Genomic DNA, 20,094 nt, shown 5'->3' on the forward strand with positions numbered 1-20,094 from the left:
CTTGCATCCACCAACCTTATTTCCCAGCTCAAGATGAAGCAGGGCAGAAACAAGCTTTGTGTCTCCAGATGGTCAGTGTCTAGATAAGGAGTGAACAATGTCACTGTACAAGGCACTTCTGATGCCTGCCTTAAAGACTTTCATCTATCCCACCTTGGGTGAAGGAAAGCCGGGATGCAAGCCACTGAAACACTTTCCAGTTTAAAGACATTTGCAGGGTTTCCTGTTTTGAATGATTATTATATCTACCTATAGATGGGGAGGTAAGGTGGGAAGAGAGAGGAAGATGGAAGAGCTGAATTTTTTTTTTATTATTTATTTTTCTTTCAATCTACCTGTCTCTTTCTCCTTTGTATTTTGTTGGCTCAGATTCTTCTGTTGAGTACTTAAAAAACACACTAAGTTTTAAAACAATTGTACTCAAATAGTCTGTCCTGAGCTTGAGCAGACTAACTTGTAGTACTGTGAGGAGGACTGCAACACTAATGAAGCAGACTGAAACCTTTTACCTTGTAATCAGGTTTAACTCTGTCTCTGCAATTTATAATGCATTCAAGGTTCATGTAAATTGTTTGTTGTGTGTAATGCTCCCTCACTGTCCTCTGTCCAGTGAAATTTTTCGTTGATCGGGATTAGTCTGTTCAAGCAGGTGAATCCATGTTAGTGCACTGAAATGGTGTGAATTTAGAGCCTATCAGCAGCTCCCTACTTAATCTTCACATACACAGTATTAGCACATGGATTAAGTCAATGATTCTTCTCTGAAAGTTTCTTCATACTTCAAGGGCCTAAGAGATGCTGTGCGTGGAGTTAGCGTAGAGGCAGGGAGCATGCTGCCGATGGGCGTTCTATCACATCTAAACACCCAGGTTACAAGAATCAGCAGCTTTGCACAAAATGCTTCCAAACAGTGACCTGAGCACCATCATAATGTGTTCAAGAGGAGCAGACGGCTAACAGGTACTTGATATTCAAGTTGGACCGTTTCGAGAAATCATGTCCCTTCTGCTGTTACTCATGGCTTTGTGTCTATGGGTTATTTTTCCTATAGCAGTAAGCAATCACGTGAGCACTCCTTCAGAAAGTGGAAAGGTTAAAATAGATTGCTTACTTTAACTATCATTACTCAAAAGAGGCATAATTGTTCTTTCTGTTAGTGTGACGCATATCCACTCCACTCCAGCTCTGATTACGTCCGTGACAGTTACAGATGCTCCTGTGGATAGCTTTCAACATAACAGTTCTTTGCATTTTCATGGTCTGATGCCTCCTTCCAATATCAAAGCTCTCAAAACATCTTATGACTCCTCTGAATGATACTGCTATATTATTATCCCCATTTGAAAAATGGAGAAACTGCATCAGAAAAGTACTACGCAACTTGCTTAAGGGGATGCACAGCAAATAGGTACTGAGGAGAGACTTGACCTTAGTTCCCTGATATTTTCGCTTGATGTCAAAAACCTGAAATATGAACCAAATGAGAAGAAATCTTTTAAAATTTTTTTTAGTATTAAAAAAAAAATCCTAGATTTTTTCTTCCAATTCTTTCCTTTCTTTCATGTTCCACTACAGTTCCCAGTTTCAGCTAAGTCTGAAAGCACTGGGCATAGCGATAGTGTGTTCAAGAGAAGTAGAGGGCACTGACAGGTCCTTGGGATTCAAATTGGACCATTTCAAGAAATCATGCCCCTTCAGCTCCCTTCAGAAGCACTGCTATGCAAGTTTGGGATGTTCCCTTGTCACTACATGCATTCAGAACGTGTTCCTTAAAAAACATGTAATTATTTATATATGTTGAGCAGCAAGTCAAAGGCATGACTAGCAGTGTCTGAAAAGATTAACCGTACACAGAACATTGCAGGTACTGCTTGCCCAGAGACACGCTTATACGACCAAATCAATGTTTGGCAAAGAGGCATTGGGCTTACCTAAGAGAACAATCATTTAACCACCTTTGCCTTTGCTGCGTTAAGCCTTGACACCCAGTGGTGAGGCTACGGAGACACAGTCCCCCCACTGAGGTCCAGGGCGGTATCTGCTTCCCGATCTGCCACACGTGACACTTCATTCCTTGCAGTTACAGTCCTGATCCATGACACTTGATTCTGGACGGTGGCAATGCAGACATCTGATCTTCTGTGCTTGATCTCTGACACTGGATCTCCATTAGGAAAATTACGGGTACCTGATCTGCCTGATCACAGCTACTTGATATATGGTGATGTTCCCCATTGTGGCATGTTTACCACTGAAAGTAAATTTGAAACAGCTAGTACAGCAAAACCGAAGAATTGAAGGATTTGGCTGTACTCTGCGGATACTGTGGCCGAAACGTGACGTTAAGAAACCATATCTTTTAAGGAAAATGGCAAGAAGTAGTAGTGCAGGGGTAAAAGGAGAAAAGAAAGAAGAAATATTAAAGAAAAATCTGTGCAGATCCCAACAGTTATATCTGTTGTCAGAGCTGCATGTTCTGCCTTAACTCTCTATGCTGTTTTCAGCACAGGCTAGCATTTAAAACAAAACCAAAAATAGCTACCCCCAGCTTCATGTAAAATCGTCTTTTTATGTCAAATTTACTTGATTCTGTTTCACAATAAGTATACTTCGGTTTGGTCAGTAGGTTTCCAGAAGCTAACAAAGCCTTTGACTAAGCAAGCTGGTTGAAATTAGTTTGCAAAGAAATTTATAATCTGGCTCATTTCATAAGGTTTTCAGTTTCATTGTAATCATTTTGTGCCCCTGAAGAGAGGACTGCAATAAGCACAACTGCACTGAAATGAAAAATAGACATGCTTCTTTCCAGTAGGGTTGCAAACATTGCGTTGCCTTCTTCCCCAGTTAATTTTATTTGGAAGTAACACATCCTCATGTGTCCATCAAAGTCTTCTGTTTTCATAAGCCATCATTTTCCAACACATTGCAGTGTTTTGTTTCAAAACTCTTTGGTTAGCTCCAGTGACAACTGTTTTCAATTCTCGCGCTGGATCATATGAATCGGTCAGGGAATAGAGACTTGCGCTCCTGGTAATCACAATTCATTTTCCATAGTGTCAGATGAAAAATCTAGATTAAAAAAAAATGCAGCAGTCATGAAATTGAATCCCACAGGCAGAAGGGTGAGTAAGGTCATGGCAAGGCTTACAAATATTTGCAGGTGCAAGCAGGATGGGAGAGAAGCTGAAGAGCCTGAAATCTTCCATGCTGTTAGGGTAGGACAGACCTAGAAGTAATTAATATCACCACTATGTTCTAGTGGCAGAAAGAAAGGATTACAAGTGATTAAGCAGGGGTTTTCATATGAATATTCTGGATTTAGAGGTTGGCCAGCATCCCAGCTGCAGGTGGCTAGTAGCAGTATCTAAAATAGGGGAACATGAGGTGAGATTCTTTCCTGGTGAGACCCTCTTAGCTTCCGACAGACAGACAGCAGTCCATGGCCAGAAGTTACATCTTCACTATTGCTGCTAATGAAGCTATCCTTTGTAATTTTGTCCAGTGCCTTTCTATCCTGTGGCGGTAAGTCCCACAACAAGTAATTAGTGTGAGAATCTGTTGTTTCTCATTTGAAACTGATGTGCAATACTTGTGTTGAGTGTCTCCATCCTCTGGCACTGCGAAAAATGGCAGTCAGTCATTCCCCATTCATCTTGTCACGGCAATCATGATTTTCTAGCGCCATGATACTACTTAAGAGGCGTATGCATGACTTTTCAGTGAATACTGAGATTAAGGCAAAAGTATTAGTTAGAAACAGCATATTTCTTTAAAAAAAACAAAAAGAAAAAAGAGAGCAAGTGAGAGAGAGACGAATGAACTGTTTTATGAGACCATAAAACCAGCTGAGCAGACTAACAAAAAACCGAACAGCATGGCCTAGTTGCAAAGTGAGATTGCTGTGTGAAATTGCCCTACCTTTCCAAAGAGCGTGGATTTTTTCCAGCTCCTGAAAATTGCCTTTCCAAAGAGTGAAAATCAGATATTTTGAGAGGAATAATCCCTTTTGCAATGCTCATCTGTGTTGTATAGGCAGAGTGAGGAAATTTGTGATTTCTGATCAGTCCTTATATATTTCATACCCTTAGGACAAGGTCTAATCCATGATTCCTGCTGATGGCATTTCTCCAAGCGACATTCATGAGAGATACATTAATAGGAGTCATGATGAAAATACCATCAGCCACGTCTTCTCACAAAATCAAAGGCCACTACTTAATGTTTTGAGATGAGAATAGGCTGTTTTATTGTTCTCTCTTGTTAGAGCCTACTCTGATGGTGCAGAAGGAGCGGGGTTACAGGACTGGCTCTTGCCCGGGACAAGGGCAGACATAATTTAAACGATGCTGAAAGCTGTAATTCAAGTTTCTGTGATGATGACCTACTGTTTTCCAAGCATAGGTGTAACCATTTTCGAAGTGGGGGCAAAAGGTGAGATTAGTCTTCTCTGCCCATAGCCCTTGAAAAGTTAGGTGTCTAATTGAAGCTGGTCTCCTCTTTTAGTCATGAAGGAGAGCAGTACCACCCGGGACACTTTTTCCCATTTGTCCTCCATTGTAACATGGGGTTGAACTGTCCTGTAGACATCGCTCGCTTTTTCTCTCCCTTGACTACAGAGGATACCTATCTTAGGCTAAACATCTTTTAGATGAGTAGAGTTAGATTTATGGGTTTTAGAGGTTCTGTAACTTCATTTTCCTTGCATTTATGTCGAGTTTTAACCAGTGTAATAGTACTAATTGTTGTCTATCTTGCTGAGGAAGAGAGGAAAGCCAGACAGGAGTATCGGTAATGCTTTATCTACCTATGCTTTCCTTTCAAATAGGAAAGGGAAAAAGGGTGTGACTTGTGTCTGTGATCCCAAAGATATTACAGAGTTTAAAAGAAAAAAAGACCTATAACATAAGCTTCCATCAGCTGCGTGAAGTGAGAAGGGACCATTTTGATACTCCATTCTGCCCTTCCACAGGGCAGAGGCCATGGAAATCAGCCAGGCGGTTTCTGTATGGAGCCCAAAAACTTGTGATCAAGTTAGAGCGAGTAACGTTAATGGAGTTCTGTAAATAGAAGAACTGAGCAGATGAGGATAGGTCAGGGGAAGAGAGGAGAGGGCCTTTGAGGTAAGAGGAGAGTTTGTTCCATAACAAGACTGTTCTTCTCGTGTTTCCCTGTCCCAGAAGCAGTCACTAGACACGCAGGAATCCAGATCTGATCTTTCATTAACATAAATACAACAAACTTTTTCTAAGCAATGTTATGTTTACTTTTTTAAAATACAAAATACAGGTAACAATTTAGCCTGAAAACACATCAAGACATGCAAAAGATCTGGCTCCTGGGGAATGTTAGTCTTCTTACATTGCATAGCTATAATGTTTCTTAATCCTGCTGTTTTTTCAAGTCAGAGTTTCCTATTTATGAGGTTTTGTTAAATGTTATACTACTGCCTAACACAGGATGTTCACTGTGGTCAGCTGTACAAGGCAGCAAGAGTCCTAACATTTCTGTTCCGTTTCTTTGCATTTTAACAATGCACAGTTAGAGAGAGCCTGTAGTCCCCCTTATGCAGAAGCACAGGGAAGTTACAGGTGCAAGCAGACCATGCTGGCTAAACATCGTCACCCCCTTTTCTGTTCTCAGATAGGATAAGAAATCCAGTTAGCGACTGGGCCAACTACATGGGGCAAGTGGGAAAGGTAAGGGTACAAACTCTTCACCTGTCTTCCTTTTTGCTGGACAAGTTTCTAGGAGAGCACTGAGGCTCTCCTGAGGACACTGCTTGCTCTGACCAGCTGCTTCACTAAGAAACTAAGCCTGTTTACCAGTGCATGCAGCTGGTGTCCTGCATGAGTTGTTCAGAGGATGACCGCTCTTCTCTTCAGCTTCTGAAGGGTTCCCACTCCTATAACATAGCAGCACAGTTGTTTTCACCTGAACATTCAAGCGGGCACTTCAGAAGTTCACAAGTAAGTACGAACAGCAGGCAAAACTTTTCCCCAAAGACTTTTCAAAGAGCAGTCAGAAATGCTTCTGGATGCACAATGATATCAGGTGGTGAAGCACACTGAAACATGATTACTCTCAGCAAAGGTTGCCTTGCACCTGTTCTGGCCACCTGTGTGGAAGTTCCTTCCTAAATGGATCGTACTTCAGTTCTGGTGTCTTTAGCTTAAAATCCTCCTCATAAAACTGACGTTGAATCCCACAGCATGGACTTAGTGAAGGCTTACAGCCTCCACTTCAGTAGCCTGCAGGTGTGCACTGTAACTGAATTTTAATTTGGAGCAGGTGACAACAGGAAAGCACAATGCGTGCATTTTGGCAAGGAAGTGAAACAACTGCTGAGCTCGAGTAGGCAGATCGAGTACATTGTTTGGGTCTTCTGTACTTGCTGGGAAAAAATATCTGGCTCTAGAAACTTGTGAGCTAGTTTAAGCTATTCTTAAGTCATTCTGTTAACACAAGGCTTTCATTCTGGACTCTAGTTTAATAATGCTGACTACTGGAGTTCTCCAAAGTCTAATGACAGACTGCCTCACACTTTCTGGAAGAAAAAAAAAAGAGAAAAATCTGGTAGTTGCATTAAATCAGGGGTTTAAGAGGTAGGACTGCAATTGTGTAAGTGATACAATGTGGTAGGGAGGTGAGGCTTCTCGGCAGGCAGCGTAGCACTAATAAAATATTTTTTCCTAAGAAGAAAAAAAAAAAGTAATTCCTCAGCATTTACAGGCTGAAACACACTGTTTCAGCAGTGGAATATTAATGAATCTGTAAAGCCAGAGTCTGTTTTATTTAGCCAACTTCTGTAACACTGGTGTACTTTATTGTTTATTCAAACTGCAGACTTACCCAGCGTTACATGTTGATAAAATTTCTATGAAAAGAAACTTCTGTCTGGGAAAAGCTACAGCTGGCCAAAGGAAGTGCTCTTTTTGCTTAGCCAGTTGGCCCAAAGGCCAAGCACTTTAAATCTTACATGATTTTACTTAGCCTGCACGTTAAGGTAGGGAAATAGTGTTTCAGTTATAGGCGCTGTAATCCAGCTGTGTGTCTTTTGGGTCATTGTGCTCATCAGATGCCCACATCGACCTCTGAAAGCAGTTTTGCTGCAGCATTTCTATGAAATAAAAACTTAGCTCATCTTCTTTACTGAACGATGCAGCTGTTATTTTACTCCTGGCCTGCCTTAAGGAACACTGCTTCCCAAGAAAAGCACTGAGAAGTTGAAAAATGGCAAATGGGCAGCCTCAGAGTTTCTCCCGCAGTTCTTATGGACTGTCCTAACATCTGGTCACATACCACTTTTTTTGGGACCCTCTTGGATGGTAAACAGGAGCCTGTTCACAACTCGATTCTCAGGACTTTTGTTTCTTCCCATTGAGTGCATCCTTCCTTGCGTTACTCACTCCGCTCCATTTAAACAGGTTCTTTTTCTAATCTAAATGATTCCAGACTGCCTGAAGGGTGTCATAGAAAGAAGTGAAAGCACGGGAGAAAAGATGCCATTGTGCAGGGGTGCATCTGGCAGTGCCACTGCAGGCTCTTGAAGGCGAGAGAAGCATCTGCAAGGTAAATCCTGCCCAGACTCCCTGCATCTGCAAGGAAAGTCCTCCCTTGACTCAATGGCCTCCAGGAAAGCAAGCTCCATGCAGCTTGCATGTAGCTACAAAAAGACTCTATGAAATCTCTGCTGTAAGAGACTTAGAAGTTGGTGAGGTCTGAACATTTTTTTTTATTCAGTTAGCAAAGGGAGGTAATTGTCAGCAAGAGTCCTCTCCCCAGCTTTTGTGTGAGTGTTGATAACTATGTTTAGCATACAAAAAAAGTCTTTTCAAGTTTCTTTTTTTCCTGGAAAATTGAAATTTCTCACAATATTAAGGCCAAGACTGATGTTCATTTTTTATTTTTGGAAGTTTCAAGTTCAACTATTAAAGCTTGACAAATTAAAACAAAAAGGCTTTATTATACAAGATATTTGGTGAATCTCAGCTTGTTTTATATATTAGTGTCCTGCCAGCTACCATAGCACCTTTTAGATCTCATCAGGTAATTGAAAATTGAAGAAGTGCCACACAGGATCTTTGTAATGGCTGTTGATATTGTTCATTTCCTGAATGTCTTTGGTTGGGCACTGAATGTGGCTAATCTTTACAGCCAAGTGGCCAGGCATCTGGAATGATCATTCAGTTGAAATATGTAGGGGTTAAAGGAGACAAAAATAGGTGGTGATTGTGATGGCTTTCAAAGTTCAGCCATGAACTCAATAAGTTCTCAGGCTGAGAACTTGCCATGTTTCATTTTGGAATGAACTCTCTAGGGGGAAGAAGATAGCTACAAAAGAAGACATGTAGCTAAAAGGCATTTCTGTCACTGAGAATATCCACCAGCGCAAAATGGTATTAGCACGCACACCCTGGGCAGGACAGGAAGACAGGGAGGAAGATTTCTGTGACCTTTATTTACCTCATGTCCGTTCATTCTGTCATATGAATGGGCTATTTGTATTGGTATAAAACAAACAGATCAAAGAGGAAAAAAACTGTAATAGTTAACTTCCTGGATTTTAGGGCTTTTTAATATAGCTCAGAAGTTAAATTTTATGTAACATACTCCCTTTGAATTCTTCATCCCTAAAGCATAAAGGTATGCTATGGAAACTTGCCAGCCACAAGTTACAATCTATTAAAATATCAACAAATATTCACCAGAATTAGCCAACCCTACAAATAAAATCAGCTCAAATGACCCCTTCCCTAAAAACACTGGTCTCCAGTATATGCATCTCATGGTGCTTTCCCTTCTTCTTTTACACAGTCCTGGATTCTGACATTCATGCTGAATATGAATGTGCCATTTATTTCACTTTTTTTGACACTAGACTTTCAAGAAGAAGAAGAGATGAGTCAAGGTATTTTCTGCACACAGCTTTTTGTGCTGATTTACTTAATTAAAGTCTGTTTAATTCCAACTCTGGTTGCAGTCATACTGGTAAAAAAAATGTTTGCTTCAGTAAAGCCTGCCTGGATAAATAACCAATGCCCTGGCTCACCTACAGAATGAGTGGATTCCTGGTTTTGGTGCAGTGCCTTAGCAGTGGGGCAGGATAAAATAATTTCTTAGTGGGTATATGATGCAGAAACAGGCTAATAGTAGCTGTGGAGAGTGTTTACTGGTATTTAAAACAAACAAACAAACAAAAATCCCCAAACCTTCCTTCCCACTTCTGCACTCCCATAGCCTGTCTCACAGTAGAAGGCAGCAGGGAACAAACCACCGCAAGTGAAAATGAATCAGTAGTAATTCAGCAGAAGAGCACTCCATTTCCCTCGTTGCCACGCTGGGACCTTCACTACCCTGGCTGTTGTTATCTTTGCAGTGTTCTTACAGCAGAGAAAGTAGGTTGAATCGTAATGAATCCAAAGGTAATTGCCTTTGCTTTTTAAAGTTTAGTTTCATAAAGCTAGCTGATCACAGAGTGACAGGCCGAGACACACATGGATCTCGACTGCTCTTTCTATTGATACTGCCTGTTGAGTGGGCAGCCACCACAGAGGATGTCCACTGTTTCTGACCAGGGCTCTGACATCATGGGCTGGACAGTAGTTAAGTTTTGCAGCTTGAAGGAAGCTGAGCTATCAGCATGTTTTTTCTGGAGAAGATAATACATCCTTTGTAAAACTTCTACCTCCCAACAGGCCAGGCAGCTTTGGGGCTCTTCTCCATAGCTCTTTTAAAGATCTTTTAATCAATACAGTTTCCCTTTCTCACTGAAATTACATATACTGTATTTTTAGTATGTTCTGATGGAGCAAAAGGTGTTACTTACATCCAATTTTCCATATAACCACTTCTGATGACTGTCCCTTTCAAGTCTTTTCAGCCTATCCATCCTGAATTAACTTTTTTGTAAGAAAAGCCCTTTCGTGGTTTATAAATTTTAATACAGGATGCTAGCTGCCAGAAAGTTTTGGATTGCAACCAAAGATTTTAACCAGTCTACCCAGCAGATGAAATGAGGTACAGCTCCTGCTGCACCTGGAGACAGTACTTCTTTCATTGCTCTGTTTCAGAGTTATGACACCTCTGCTTTAGCCTCAGAAAGTCAGGAATTTTCCTTTAAACAGGCTTCCTGGAAATAGAGTTTTAAGGCTATTAATGGATAATTTATCACACAGTATTTTTCAGCCTTAAGAAACTCTGGGTTTTGAGGTTTGGTTTGTTTTTAGTATAGTAAATTTGGGACAGCTAAGCAGAGGTGAGACTCTTGATGTGATATCTTGACAGGAGGAGATGATGATAGTGGAGACCAACCCTCAGTGAAAGAACATCGTGCACTTTGATGGTGAAGTGCTTTGAACTTCAGCTTCAGCTGTTAAGCAGACAGATGCTGATTATGGTGGCTTTTTTATGTGCTGTGCAGTTCTTATTCACCCAAAGAAACCCATTAACCATGGGACACCATGTGTGAGTGAGTTGTGCTTGACCTGGATAAATGCCGCACCGTGCAACTTGCAGTGGATTACCTCTCCTGTGCAAATGCTTTTCCACTTGAAAGAGCTCTGCAGAGCTCCAGAGTACGAGGAGTATCACCCCCGGAACATGGATAGTGTCTTCCATTATCATTTTCATCTTCAAAGATCTAGATATTTTCTACAGAGAGATATACATCTCAATTAACATTTTTTTTCTGCAAAAAGTGGTCATATGAACGCTTACAGAGAGGCTAAAAATTTGAAGGTGATAGTATATCTAAAAGGCCAGTACATGGCAGCTGCGGATTGATCACTGAACTGTAACCGGGATCTCTCCGTAGTTTGTTTCAGGGACATGCTCTCATCATTTATCACTAGGGTATCTCCAGGATACTTAGTTGCCAGGGTCATTATAGTAAAGGAAGTCAGAATTCATAATTAATTAACAGGTTGTAGAGTAGTTGCACGCAGAGAGCCCTGTGGAGCAGTAAATTCCCTAGTCCTACCTCATGAGTTCAGTGCCAGACTTTTCTTGCTGTATGCTGCTGCCCTGTATAAAGCTGTTTCCTTTTCTGACCTTAAGCAGAGTTCCAGACTAGTGTTTTGGGCAGATCCCAGGGGAGTCATAAAGGTATATCACTTATGACGCAGTATGTCACTTAATCTTAGGCATACAGTTATTTCAGCCCCCACGGTGAAAGAGTCCAACATGACCGCTGATTGTAGAAATGTATCGTTTTGGATAAATTCCCCAATCCATGTTTGGTTGGGAAGGGTGAGAGGGAGGAGGGGAGGGGGAAGAGAATGGTTTTTCTGTTCTATCATCACGGATGTCTGTGAACTTTCAGTAAACAGCATGACTTTCTGAATCTGGTTCATAGCTTTCATGCTTGCTTTCTAATCTGTTTCAGAGCTGAGCAGCTGTAAGCTTATATTGTTTCCCAGGGACCTGTTGTTGCGTACTAGAGAAAGAGCAGACGTGCTTTAGCTCTCACTTGTGCACTACTGTGTACAGTACTTTTTCTGCTTCATGACTAGCATATAGCAATCCTTTAATATTTTAGATAGTGGCTCTCCTGTTCCCCGAAGTCTAAAGTTGTTTCTTCTTTGAGGCTTATTGCGATTTGAATCTTACTGAGATTTCTACAGAAATATTCTGTAAATGATATAAAGGTCTTCTTCAAAACACCTTATTTGCAAATGATTAAAGGAGGCAGACTTCTTTCTAGGCATGTCTACAGTTTATGACCACTATCACAGTGAGGAAAAATACGAAGACATGATTTATCTGTAAAACACAATTGATGATTCAGATATGAAAGATATTATTGGAACTTCTCTGCTACGTCCTATGGCCAGTCCAGCCACAAAATGTGCATCTCTATGGCCAATCAGAGAACAAAATCTGCATCTCTCTTGATCAGAGTTTCAGAAAAAGATTTTTTTTTTCCTTATTTGTAAAAGATACAGCATTAGAATGAAGAATTTGAACTAGAACTTCATAAAAGTAGGCTAACATATATTCCCTGCCCTTTCTTAGTTTATGACTGAGTTTTCGTTAAGTGGATGAATACAGATCAACCGTAGGATAAAAGCTGAAGACAAGAAGGTGGTCAAGGTTGCTGGAGTGAATTAATTTTTAAGGAAGGAAGAGGAACACGGAAGTTCCAGATATATAGGGCAGGGATATATAAGGCACGAAAAGGACACTGAAAGGAATAAAAATAAATGAAAAGTCAGTAGAAAAGTAGGAGAGTGGTAGATAAGGATAATCTTAAAAAGGTCTTAATTTAAGGAATTAAAATATAAAACAGTAGATAATAATTTTATTATCCGAGCTTCCGAAAAGTTGACTCCTGCTGTATGTTTATGAATCAATGTTTTCTTTTATCTGTCCTGAGATTTTATTTTAGGGATTTGAGCAATTTTTTTAATAGAAGAGGAAACCAGTATGTTCAGAGGAAAGCCAAATCTTACATTGTTTTCTGGGAGATACAGCATAACATGTTGACTTGTACCATTTTCACAAAGGAATTTATTATATGGACACAGACAGAGTATCTTCAATTTCTTTTCATATAGGAAGGCAACTTCTTCAGAAAAATATTCAAGAAAAATTTTCCCCTTTTTTCTCAATACTGATCACTTCTAGAAAATTGAAATATATTTTTGTGTGCAATATGACTATATAGTTGAGAGAATACTGAGAGGGAGATGCAATAATAAACTTCAAATACATAAAAGGTATCTGCAAAGGAGAAGGGAATAAACTGTTATTGTCATCCATGGATAGAACAAGAAGAAATCAACTTCAATTGCACCAAGGGAAATTTAGATCATGCTTTAGGAAAACCCTCTAACAGAGAAAATTGTCAGCACTGCACCAGTTTGCTTAGAGAAGTTATGGAAGCTCCAGCACTGGGAGTTTTTAAGAATAAGCTCTACGTATGAGACAAACTTTCATACAAGTTCAAGAACTGTATTTGCTCCACGTTGTCTTTTAGCTGCATAAAGACAGCTGACTTTCCTCCAGATCTTCCCACTATTTTAGTAATAAATTGCAGGAAGACTCAGTATGGATATAACTTGAAGTACATCATGTCCTATCCACTCTTACCTAGATTGCATAAAATTTCATATAATGCATCTCTGAGTGATCGAGGGAGGTTGTTTTATAACGTCTTTTTTTCCAGCGGTGGAGGTCACAGTGGCCTGGTCTAAATTACTGCTTGTAAGTCAGAGCTAATTGCACACTTCCTCCCCTGCCCTTAATATATAGCCTATGCAAACCTGATCCTTGCCAGGAAGTAGGTACAGAAATGTCAGGAGAACATATGCTGCTTACACTTATGAGTGAGCAATGGCTGGAATGTGGAGTGTGCGTCATACACGTGCTGCAAACTCATGCATGGCAGGCGGCCCCGTGTTATTTCTGGGGGTAAAGCACCCCAAGCCTGCACAGCAGTAACATATCAAACCGGATTTGGGAGTTTTGGAGATACCTTGTCTAGAACAGCTCGAGATTGATGAACATGGCACCGTGTTCTCCAGAAAAGGTTCAGCGATAGCAGTCTTCCACGAAATGCAGCATATCGCAGTACACAGCTTACAGCTCAAGAAAGCTGGAAGAAGACTCTACGACTCAAACATTTCCACTTGTGCTCTTGGTTATAATGTTTGATGCCAGCAGCAATAAATGTATGAGGTGCTCTGTCTGGGCCTTTAATGGTTAGGAAATATGAAGAACTGAACTGAACTAAATAGAAAAGACTCAGGCTAAAAAAGCGGGGAGGGGGAGGAAACCTCCTTTTAATGTGGGTCCAGTAGAAGAAGATAAGGTAAGGCAGGGTAGTTAATTAACAACTCAGCAGTACAATCAGAGGACCAAGAGTTGCTGAAAACTATGTGAACAACTTTTTTAAACAGAAAGCAGGCTTTCTTTGCACTGATAAGTTGTCATGTGAAATTAAAACCAGCAAGTATTACTTCTTTTTACTGATTAGAGACTGTTTGGATGTTTTGGGCTATGATAATTTTTTTTAAAGATGTTTTTCTCTAATACCTATGAGACTGACATCCAAATGCTGTGGAACTTGAGGTCCTCCTGTCCTTCACAGGCTTTGGGTCGGAACATGCTAAAAGCTTGGTCCAGGTGTCTCTGAACCGGAGGCTCACTGTTCAGAAGCAGACAGCTAACAGAGCTGGGGTAGCAAACAGACTTGTCTGTGATAATTTCCTAATGCTAGCCAGCTTTCCATATTTGTGTGTGCAGAGAAAATAACACTGACCGCAGTTTGAGTTCAAGAGAGAAATCAAAAGGAAGACTTTACTTCTGTAGTCTGTCCAATCTTCACCTTTAGCCCCTTTATCTATGTCTATACAAAGTACAGAGTTTTATCACATCTCTTCCAGGCTCATTGTATCATGTATCATGCAGACATGTTAAAATGTGGAAGTCACAGTAGCAGCAACTTATCCATTGCTACTTTGTTGCTATTTCTTCCAAATTTTAGATGCCTCTATACTTTGAAAAGTACACAATGCTCTTTTAGGGCCTTTTTCAACTGAACTTGAAATCAAAAAGAAATACGGGTTAATTTTTTATATAAAAGCCACTTAAAAGGATTCAACATCAATGGGGCAGCAATTGTATGGAAGAAATAAAACTCTTGGCAGATTATTAAATACCATCCATTTTCACAGTTGATTAGCACTATATTATATAGTGCAGGTGTTTGTTACACCTGTGTGCAAAAATTCCCAGGGTTCAGTATCAGCCTTTGGGCTGATACTGTCATCGCCATGGTGCAGTGACCTAGTGTAATATTCTGAAATGCAGTATTAGGCAAAGTTAGGCATATGGGGAATTGTGTCATCTTCAAAACTAGTGGAATTGTTTTCTTTCTACAGTATTTTGGTCATTTGCGTTTCTTTATTTTCAATTCATGAAGGGTAACCACTGCTGTAGCTCATACCCTTAATCTCCAACAGACTTTTTAGCAGTTTTGGTGCTGGGCAAATCCAATGACCATTCATCACTAAAGTTTGTGAGATGAAAATAAGAAAGCTGTTATATGGGCTTATTTTGTGTGTTAATGATTGATAGGTACAGTTGCTAAGAGTGACTAGGAAAAGTGCATTCAGGTATTTGGCTATTAAAAATATCTCAAATTATTTACATAGAATATTACTGAATTTCATAAAGTAGCTGTGGTAATAATCCACCCCACAAAGAAAGCAATGTTCAAATACTTTAAAAAATACTATTTTTCACAGAAGTCTTTCCCTTAAGTAATTCATTCTCACTGAACTCTTGAAAGGTATCTGAATATGTAAGATTATTTCCAGTTTACAGAGCAAGAGGCAGGGATCACAGATTCCCAGCTGCGAAGAAGTTACTGGCAAGAGCTTTCTGAGCCCGGAAAGCAAGCCGATGTTAGCTTTCTTTCATTTATTCCTCTTTTCTAGCCACTACACAGCAGTTCTCTCTTCCAGTTCACTTCAGCTTCAGACAGAACTACTAACACATACTGAAGAGGTTTTAATGAAATTTTTTTATAGTTTGCTTTCTACATTTTGAAAGTGTGTGGCATTTTTGTATGTCATGGCATAATATTAAATCAATAGGACTTCACAGATGATACTTGATAATAGGATCTTACCTCACAGAGCTTAAAATTTTTATTAGTGTTTATAGTATTGGTTTGAGGTATTTCACATAACGTTTCCCTGGGCAACTGTTAGGAGAGATTTAAATGTTTAACATATGTGGCTGTGCGCGCTAATATAACACATGATTTTACCATTACTATCTGTATGTCCTTTTTTTTTTTTTATCATTTCCTTGCTTTTACAAAATAATGTTCCTTTTGGAGAGGATCCTGGTGGCTGACAGGCTTTGCCTATGAAATCCCCCAGAGCAGGAGTCCTAGCTGGATGGGTGGCAAGGTCTAATAAACCTTTAACCTTTTTTTTTGTGCAGTGGGTGGGGGGACAGGGGGGAAGCTCACCGTGAACTCCTGCAGGGATCTTTCATCCAAGATAAATGGCTCTTCAAACCTGGCCATTTTACAGACATGCAAACACCTCTCCTGGAAGTTTGTGCCTAACAGGGGCTTCTGCAGATGTGAAACTGTCAGGAGGGTTTAGTTTATGTTTCTAACAGAGATGAACGGAAGAAGGCAAAGGGGTTCAAATATAACTGCTCTCTGCTGGAACTGATGTGATGTGATGTTCTTTGCTTCGGTATTCTTTTCTTTTTTTTAACTGCTGTCCTGTATATTATTCTTTCCATGAAATAGGGATCCCTAAACTCCTTGTCTTTTTTTTTTTTCCTATCCTGTTTCCTATTTTAAAATCATTTAACCTTCTCAATCTGCTCAGTGAATATGCTATGCACAATAACACATGGTGGTCACCTCTTGGTACTGTCTGTTATGTAAAGAAGAGATTTCAGTCCATGTTTTACGGTCATGCATGGACACAGTTCACCTTTCACTCACAGTAACACGCTGCTCTCAGAAGGTGACAAATGTACCTAGGAACTTTTTTCCATTATTAACCTGTGGTAACTGGAGAACAAGCTCCTGAATTAGCTTATCAACACCAACTATGTGTTGATTCATAAATGACTGTGGGAGAATGCCTTTGGAAACTTTTGAAAACTTCAGCTGTGATTGACTCTAAAAAACATCTTTGGCACCTAAAAATAAAGAGAAGACCTTTCATATTCTTCATTTAGTGAACAGATGCAATTTTGAAAGGCTATTTAGTGTGTTAGATATGCAGAAATCACTACGTGCTTTACCTAATTATCCCTCACACTCCCCATTTAAAGGATGGAGAAACTGAGGTTGGCAAAAGAAATAATTCACTGGGATCACAAAAGAAGCTCTTGATCCTTTGAGTAGAGCAGCAGTCTGGCTGTTTTACAACCAGCTGGCTGACTTTATCTGTTGATTTCTGTAAGAGGTACAGCACAAGTGCAGACTGACCTATGTGTGGTCAATCTATGACAGTCATTTGTCCAAGGTATCCTTTTCTTTGTATTTCAGAGGCAGCCTTTTTCCATCAAGGTGATCCATACTGATTTGCGTCTTGCTCATGTGGAATATAGTTGGCTTGAGATGAGAAGTTCTGGTTTTATTCTTTCTTTTTGATTCTGTTTTTATTTTTCTAACCAACATGAAAAATGTTCAATAAATCAGACCTACACCTAGGGGAATCCTGTTCCCAGTCATGACGTTTCCTCTTTGTCCAATGTTGTCTTTCTGAAAGAAATGAAGGCCTTTTGCAAAAGCAAAACTTAAACAAACTGTTTGAGTTATGAATATTAGTCACTGGTTTTGAGACTTTTACTGGCAGACAAATAAAGCAAAGAACTGAGTCTCTCTATCAAACTTTGTATTTTGGAATTTGTATGACCAGATCGTAGTAAAACATAAGAGCCTCTTAATTTGTGGCAAATCAGTACAGTCTCGATAAATACAGAAGTAAATTAAGATATCAGCTATAAAGAAAATTGCTTGTGTGTAAAGAGCTGGCTATGTGGTAGCTGAAATATAGGGTAGAGAAAGGAGCTCTGATTTTTTCAAGTATCTGCATTCCAGTGTCTCCTCCTTCTTTTACTTTCTTTAATGTATTGTTTTTTAATAACTCTATTGACTTCCTGCCTAGCATAACAGGCTTTTCAAGCAATAGAGGTTTTAATCTGAAAAGCTCTCCTTAAGACATAGTAATTTCAAGCAGCCACATTTAAGGTCCCTGTAAGGACCCTTATTCTCTTCAGAGCAGCGATCACATTACATACTAGGCTTTTGAAAAGCAACAACACCACTGCCAAAGTGTCTCTACCCTTAGAGACGTCTCACGTATCGCATAGCCTTTTTGCTGTCAAATTCCATTGGAGTGCAAATAGTTCAGTCCCTGCTAGGGCTGATGTCACTGAACCGAGTGCATTTAGGATGCGCATCTCTAGATTCACTTCGTTTGGAAACAGATACATATATATATATTAAAAAAAAAGAATGGATCAAAGGCATTTTTCTTCCTAAGTAATTTGGGTGTCTCTTTCCTCTGTTCTAGTCAAATATATAAGAGTAGTTCATAAATTAGTTGAGCTGGAGTTGCCAAACTTGGCTGTATATCTGAGCAGTCTGGATGGGAAGCCTTTGCAACTGATATTGTCCTCGAGCAGCTGATCATCAGAGCATTTCCTTCCCCTACCCAAGCCAGCAAAATGACCACATCCAGCAGGCAGAGCTCTTCTACATCTATGGTCAACAACTTGGCCAAAATATTCGATCCAAATGCTTTGCAAAACCAAAGGCCTGATAACGGAATGGACCCCCCCCAAATTCTTCATGTTGCAAGCAGTGATGTCAGCACATCTGAAAGTTTTAACATCATGGATATGAAGTTTGCCTCCCTTGAACAGAAAATAGACAAGCTGTTGACTCTGCAAGACAATGTCCTTAAGAAGCTTAACAGTGTTTTCCAAGAAATCTGTTGCATTGAAAAAGACATTGAGATTGTAAAGGCGGAAACATCTGAACCTGGATCAAGGATGGAAAGAAACAAAAGTCTGAGAAGTAATGAAATGAAGAGGCTTTGCCTTAGAATGGAAAAATCTCTTTCTGATATAAACAGGAATGCAGAGCGGCAGGTTAAAAGACTGGATGGACTGGAACAAAGTGTTTCTGGACTACAGAAGTTTGTAGGGCCTCTGGTTGAGATGGTTAAAACATTAGTAATTCATAATTCAAGTGTAAAACACCATGTTCAAAAACGTAAACTTTGCAAGGCAGGTGATTATACAAAAGAAGCTGGACATCTTTTTAGGATGCACATTTTCTCAGAGGCAACAGCTGATGCCCTGCTCAGGAAGAAAAGTGAAAAGGTGAGCCCAGGTTTGTGTTTCATCTTGTCAGGAATCATTGCAAGCTACGGGTATGTTCTGCTATATGCTTAGCTTTTTCATTTCGTTAACATTTAAGAAAGAACAACGAATATGCTCTAAAAATGAAAAGTTTTAGAACAAACTGAGCAAGTTTCAGTGCAAAGGATATAGAAAATCTACTGAGTGATAAATACCATCATTTTTTTCTAATGATTTCTTTACAGTTGTAAAACATAACTAGGGGTCACTGACATGGGTGACAAAGATTGACACAGACTTCAGGAGGCTTGGGTCCTGGCCATACGTTTTACTATGATCTCCTCTGGATTTATAATTATCTGGGGGAATCAAGTTGCAGCAGTCATGTTGTATGCAATGGGGTCTAGAGCTTAGTGAAACTGGTAAAAATCCTTCTTGGGTCAGGGCATGTACCTACGTATGTCCTTTATTTCAAAGAAGAACTTAAGTGTGCTGTTCCGATCTGGTATTTCTGCTGACATTGGTGGGGAGGGGGGGACTTCTAAACGGGGATCTGAGGTAGGGTTACCGTAACTGGAGCTGTGGCTTGTGTAAACTTCCTCGGGGGAAAAAACGCCTGTATCACCGTAACAGGAATTTTGTCCTGTTCTTTACAGGTCAGATTAAAAGACCACAAAAATCTCTTGAAAGGCTCGATTGATTATAATAGGCTCTTGTAAGGTAGTTTAACTATTCTTTGTTTGGTAAAGAAGCCCAGTAGCATTAGAAAATTAAGGAATTTCTTCTGACAAAGTGTGTTGATATTTAGTTAACCTACAGTGAACCAAAAAGGTTACCTTTCATATTCTTTTCTGCTTTTTTTTTCCCCAAAAAAGTCACATACAGGCTTTACTTTTTGATACATTTAAAGAGTAACTCTTGAGTTTGTTTTTCTGAAGTTTTTGAGCAGGAAAAACATCATGTGAAGATATTATTGGAAATGGCACTCCTTGAAAAAAGAAGCACCCAATATTACTCAGACTGGTCTGGTCAGCAAACCAGGTGCTTTTCAGCTTGGTTACTCTTAGGCAGCCCCTCTTCTCAGGTAGACAAAGAAGCATTTGAGCCATCATAGGAAACTATAAAAATAGCAGTCAGTGCTGAGTAGCAGCAGAGGAGCATCTTGTAAAGCTCTGTCAGCTGGACTGGCTGATCTGCCACTATGTAAGGATATAAAATGTGCAGCCCTGTTTCCAGAGCATCATT

General features: G+C 39.8%; 1 protein-coding gene across 5 annotated transcripts in view; it reads left to right on the plus strand.

The window, feature by feature from the left end:
- Positions 1-20,094, plus strand: part of MYLK4 (myosin light chain kinase family member 4) — an 82,874-nt gene that overhangs the window by 33,406 nt on the left and 29,374 nt on the right. The window contains exon 1 of one of the 5 annotated variants that reach the window (XM_076330444.1): positions 17,512-18,870. The exons of 3 other annotated variants lie outside the window; for them this stretch is intronic. In XM_076330444.1, the coding sequence (XP_076186559.1) occupies positions 18,211-18,870 (660 nt within the window). In that variant the 5' untranslated portion in view covers positions 17,512-18,210. Of the gene's footprint in view, positions 1-17,511; positions 18,871-20,094 lie in introns of those variants that run through there. One more of the 5 variants, XM_076330448.1, reaches the window with a different exon arrangement.

Source organism: Aptenodytes patagonicus, chromosome 2, assembly GCF_965638725.1.
Source record: "Aptenodytes patagonicus chromosome 2, bAptPat1.pri.cur, whole genome shotgun sequence".
NCBI classification, from domain to species: Eukaryota; Metazoa; Chordata; class Aves; order Sphenisciformes; family Spheniscidae; genus Aptenodytes; species Aptenodytes patagonicus.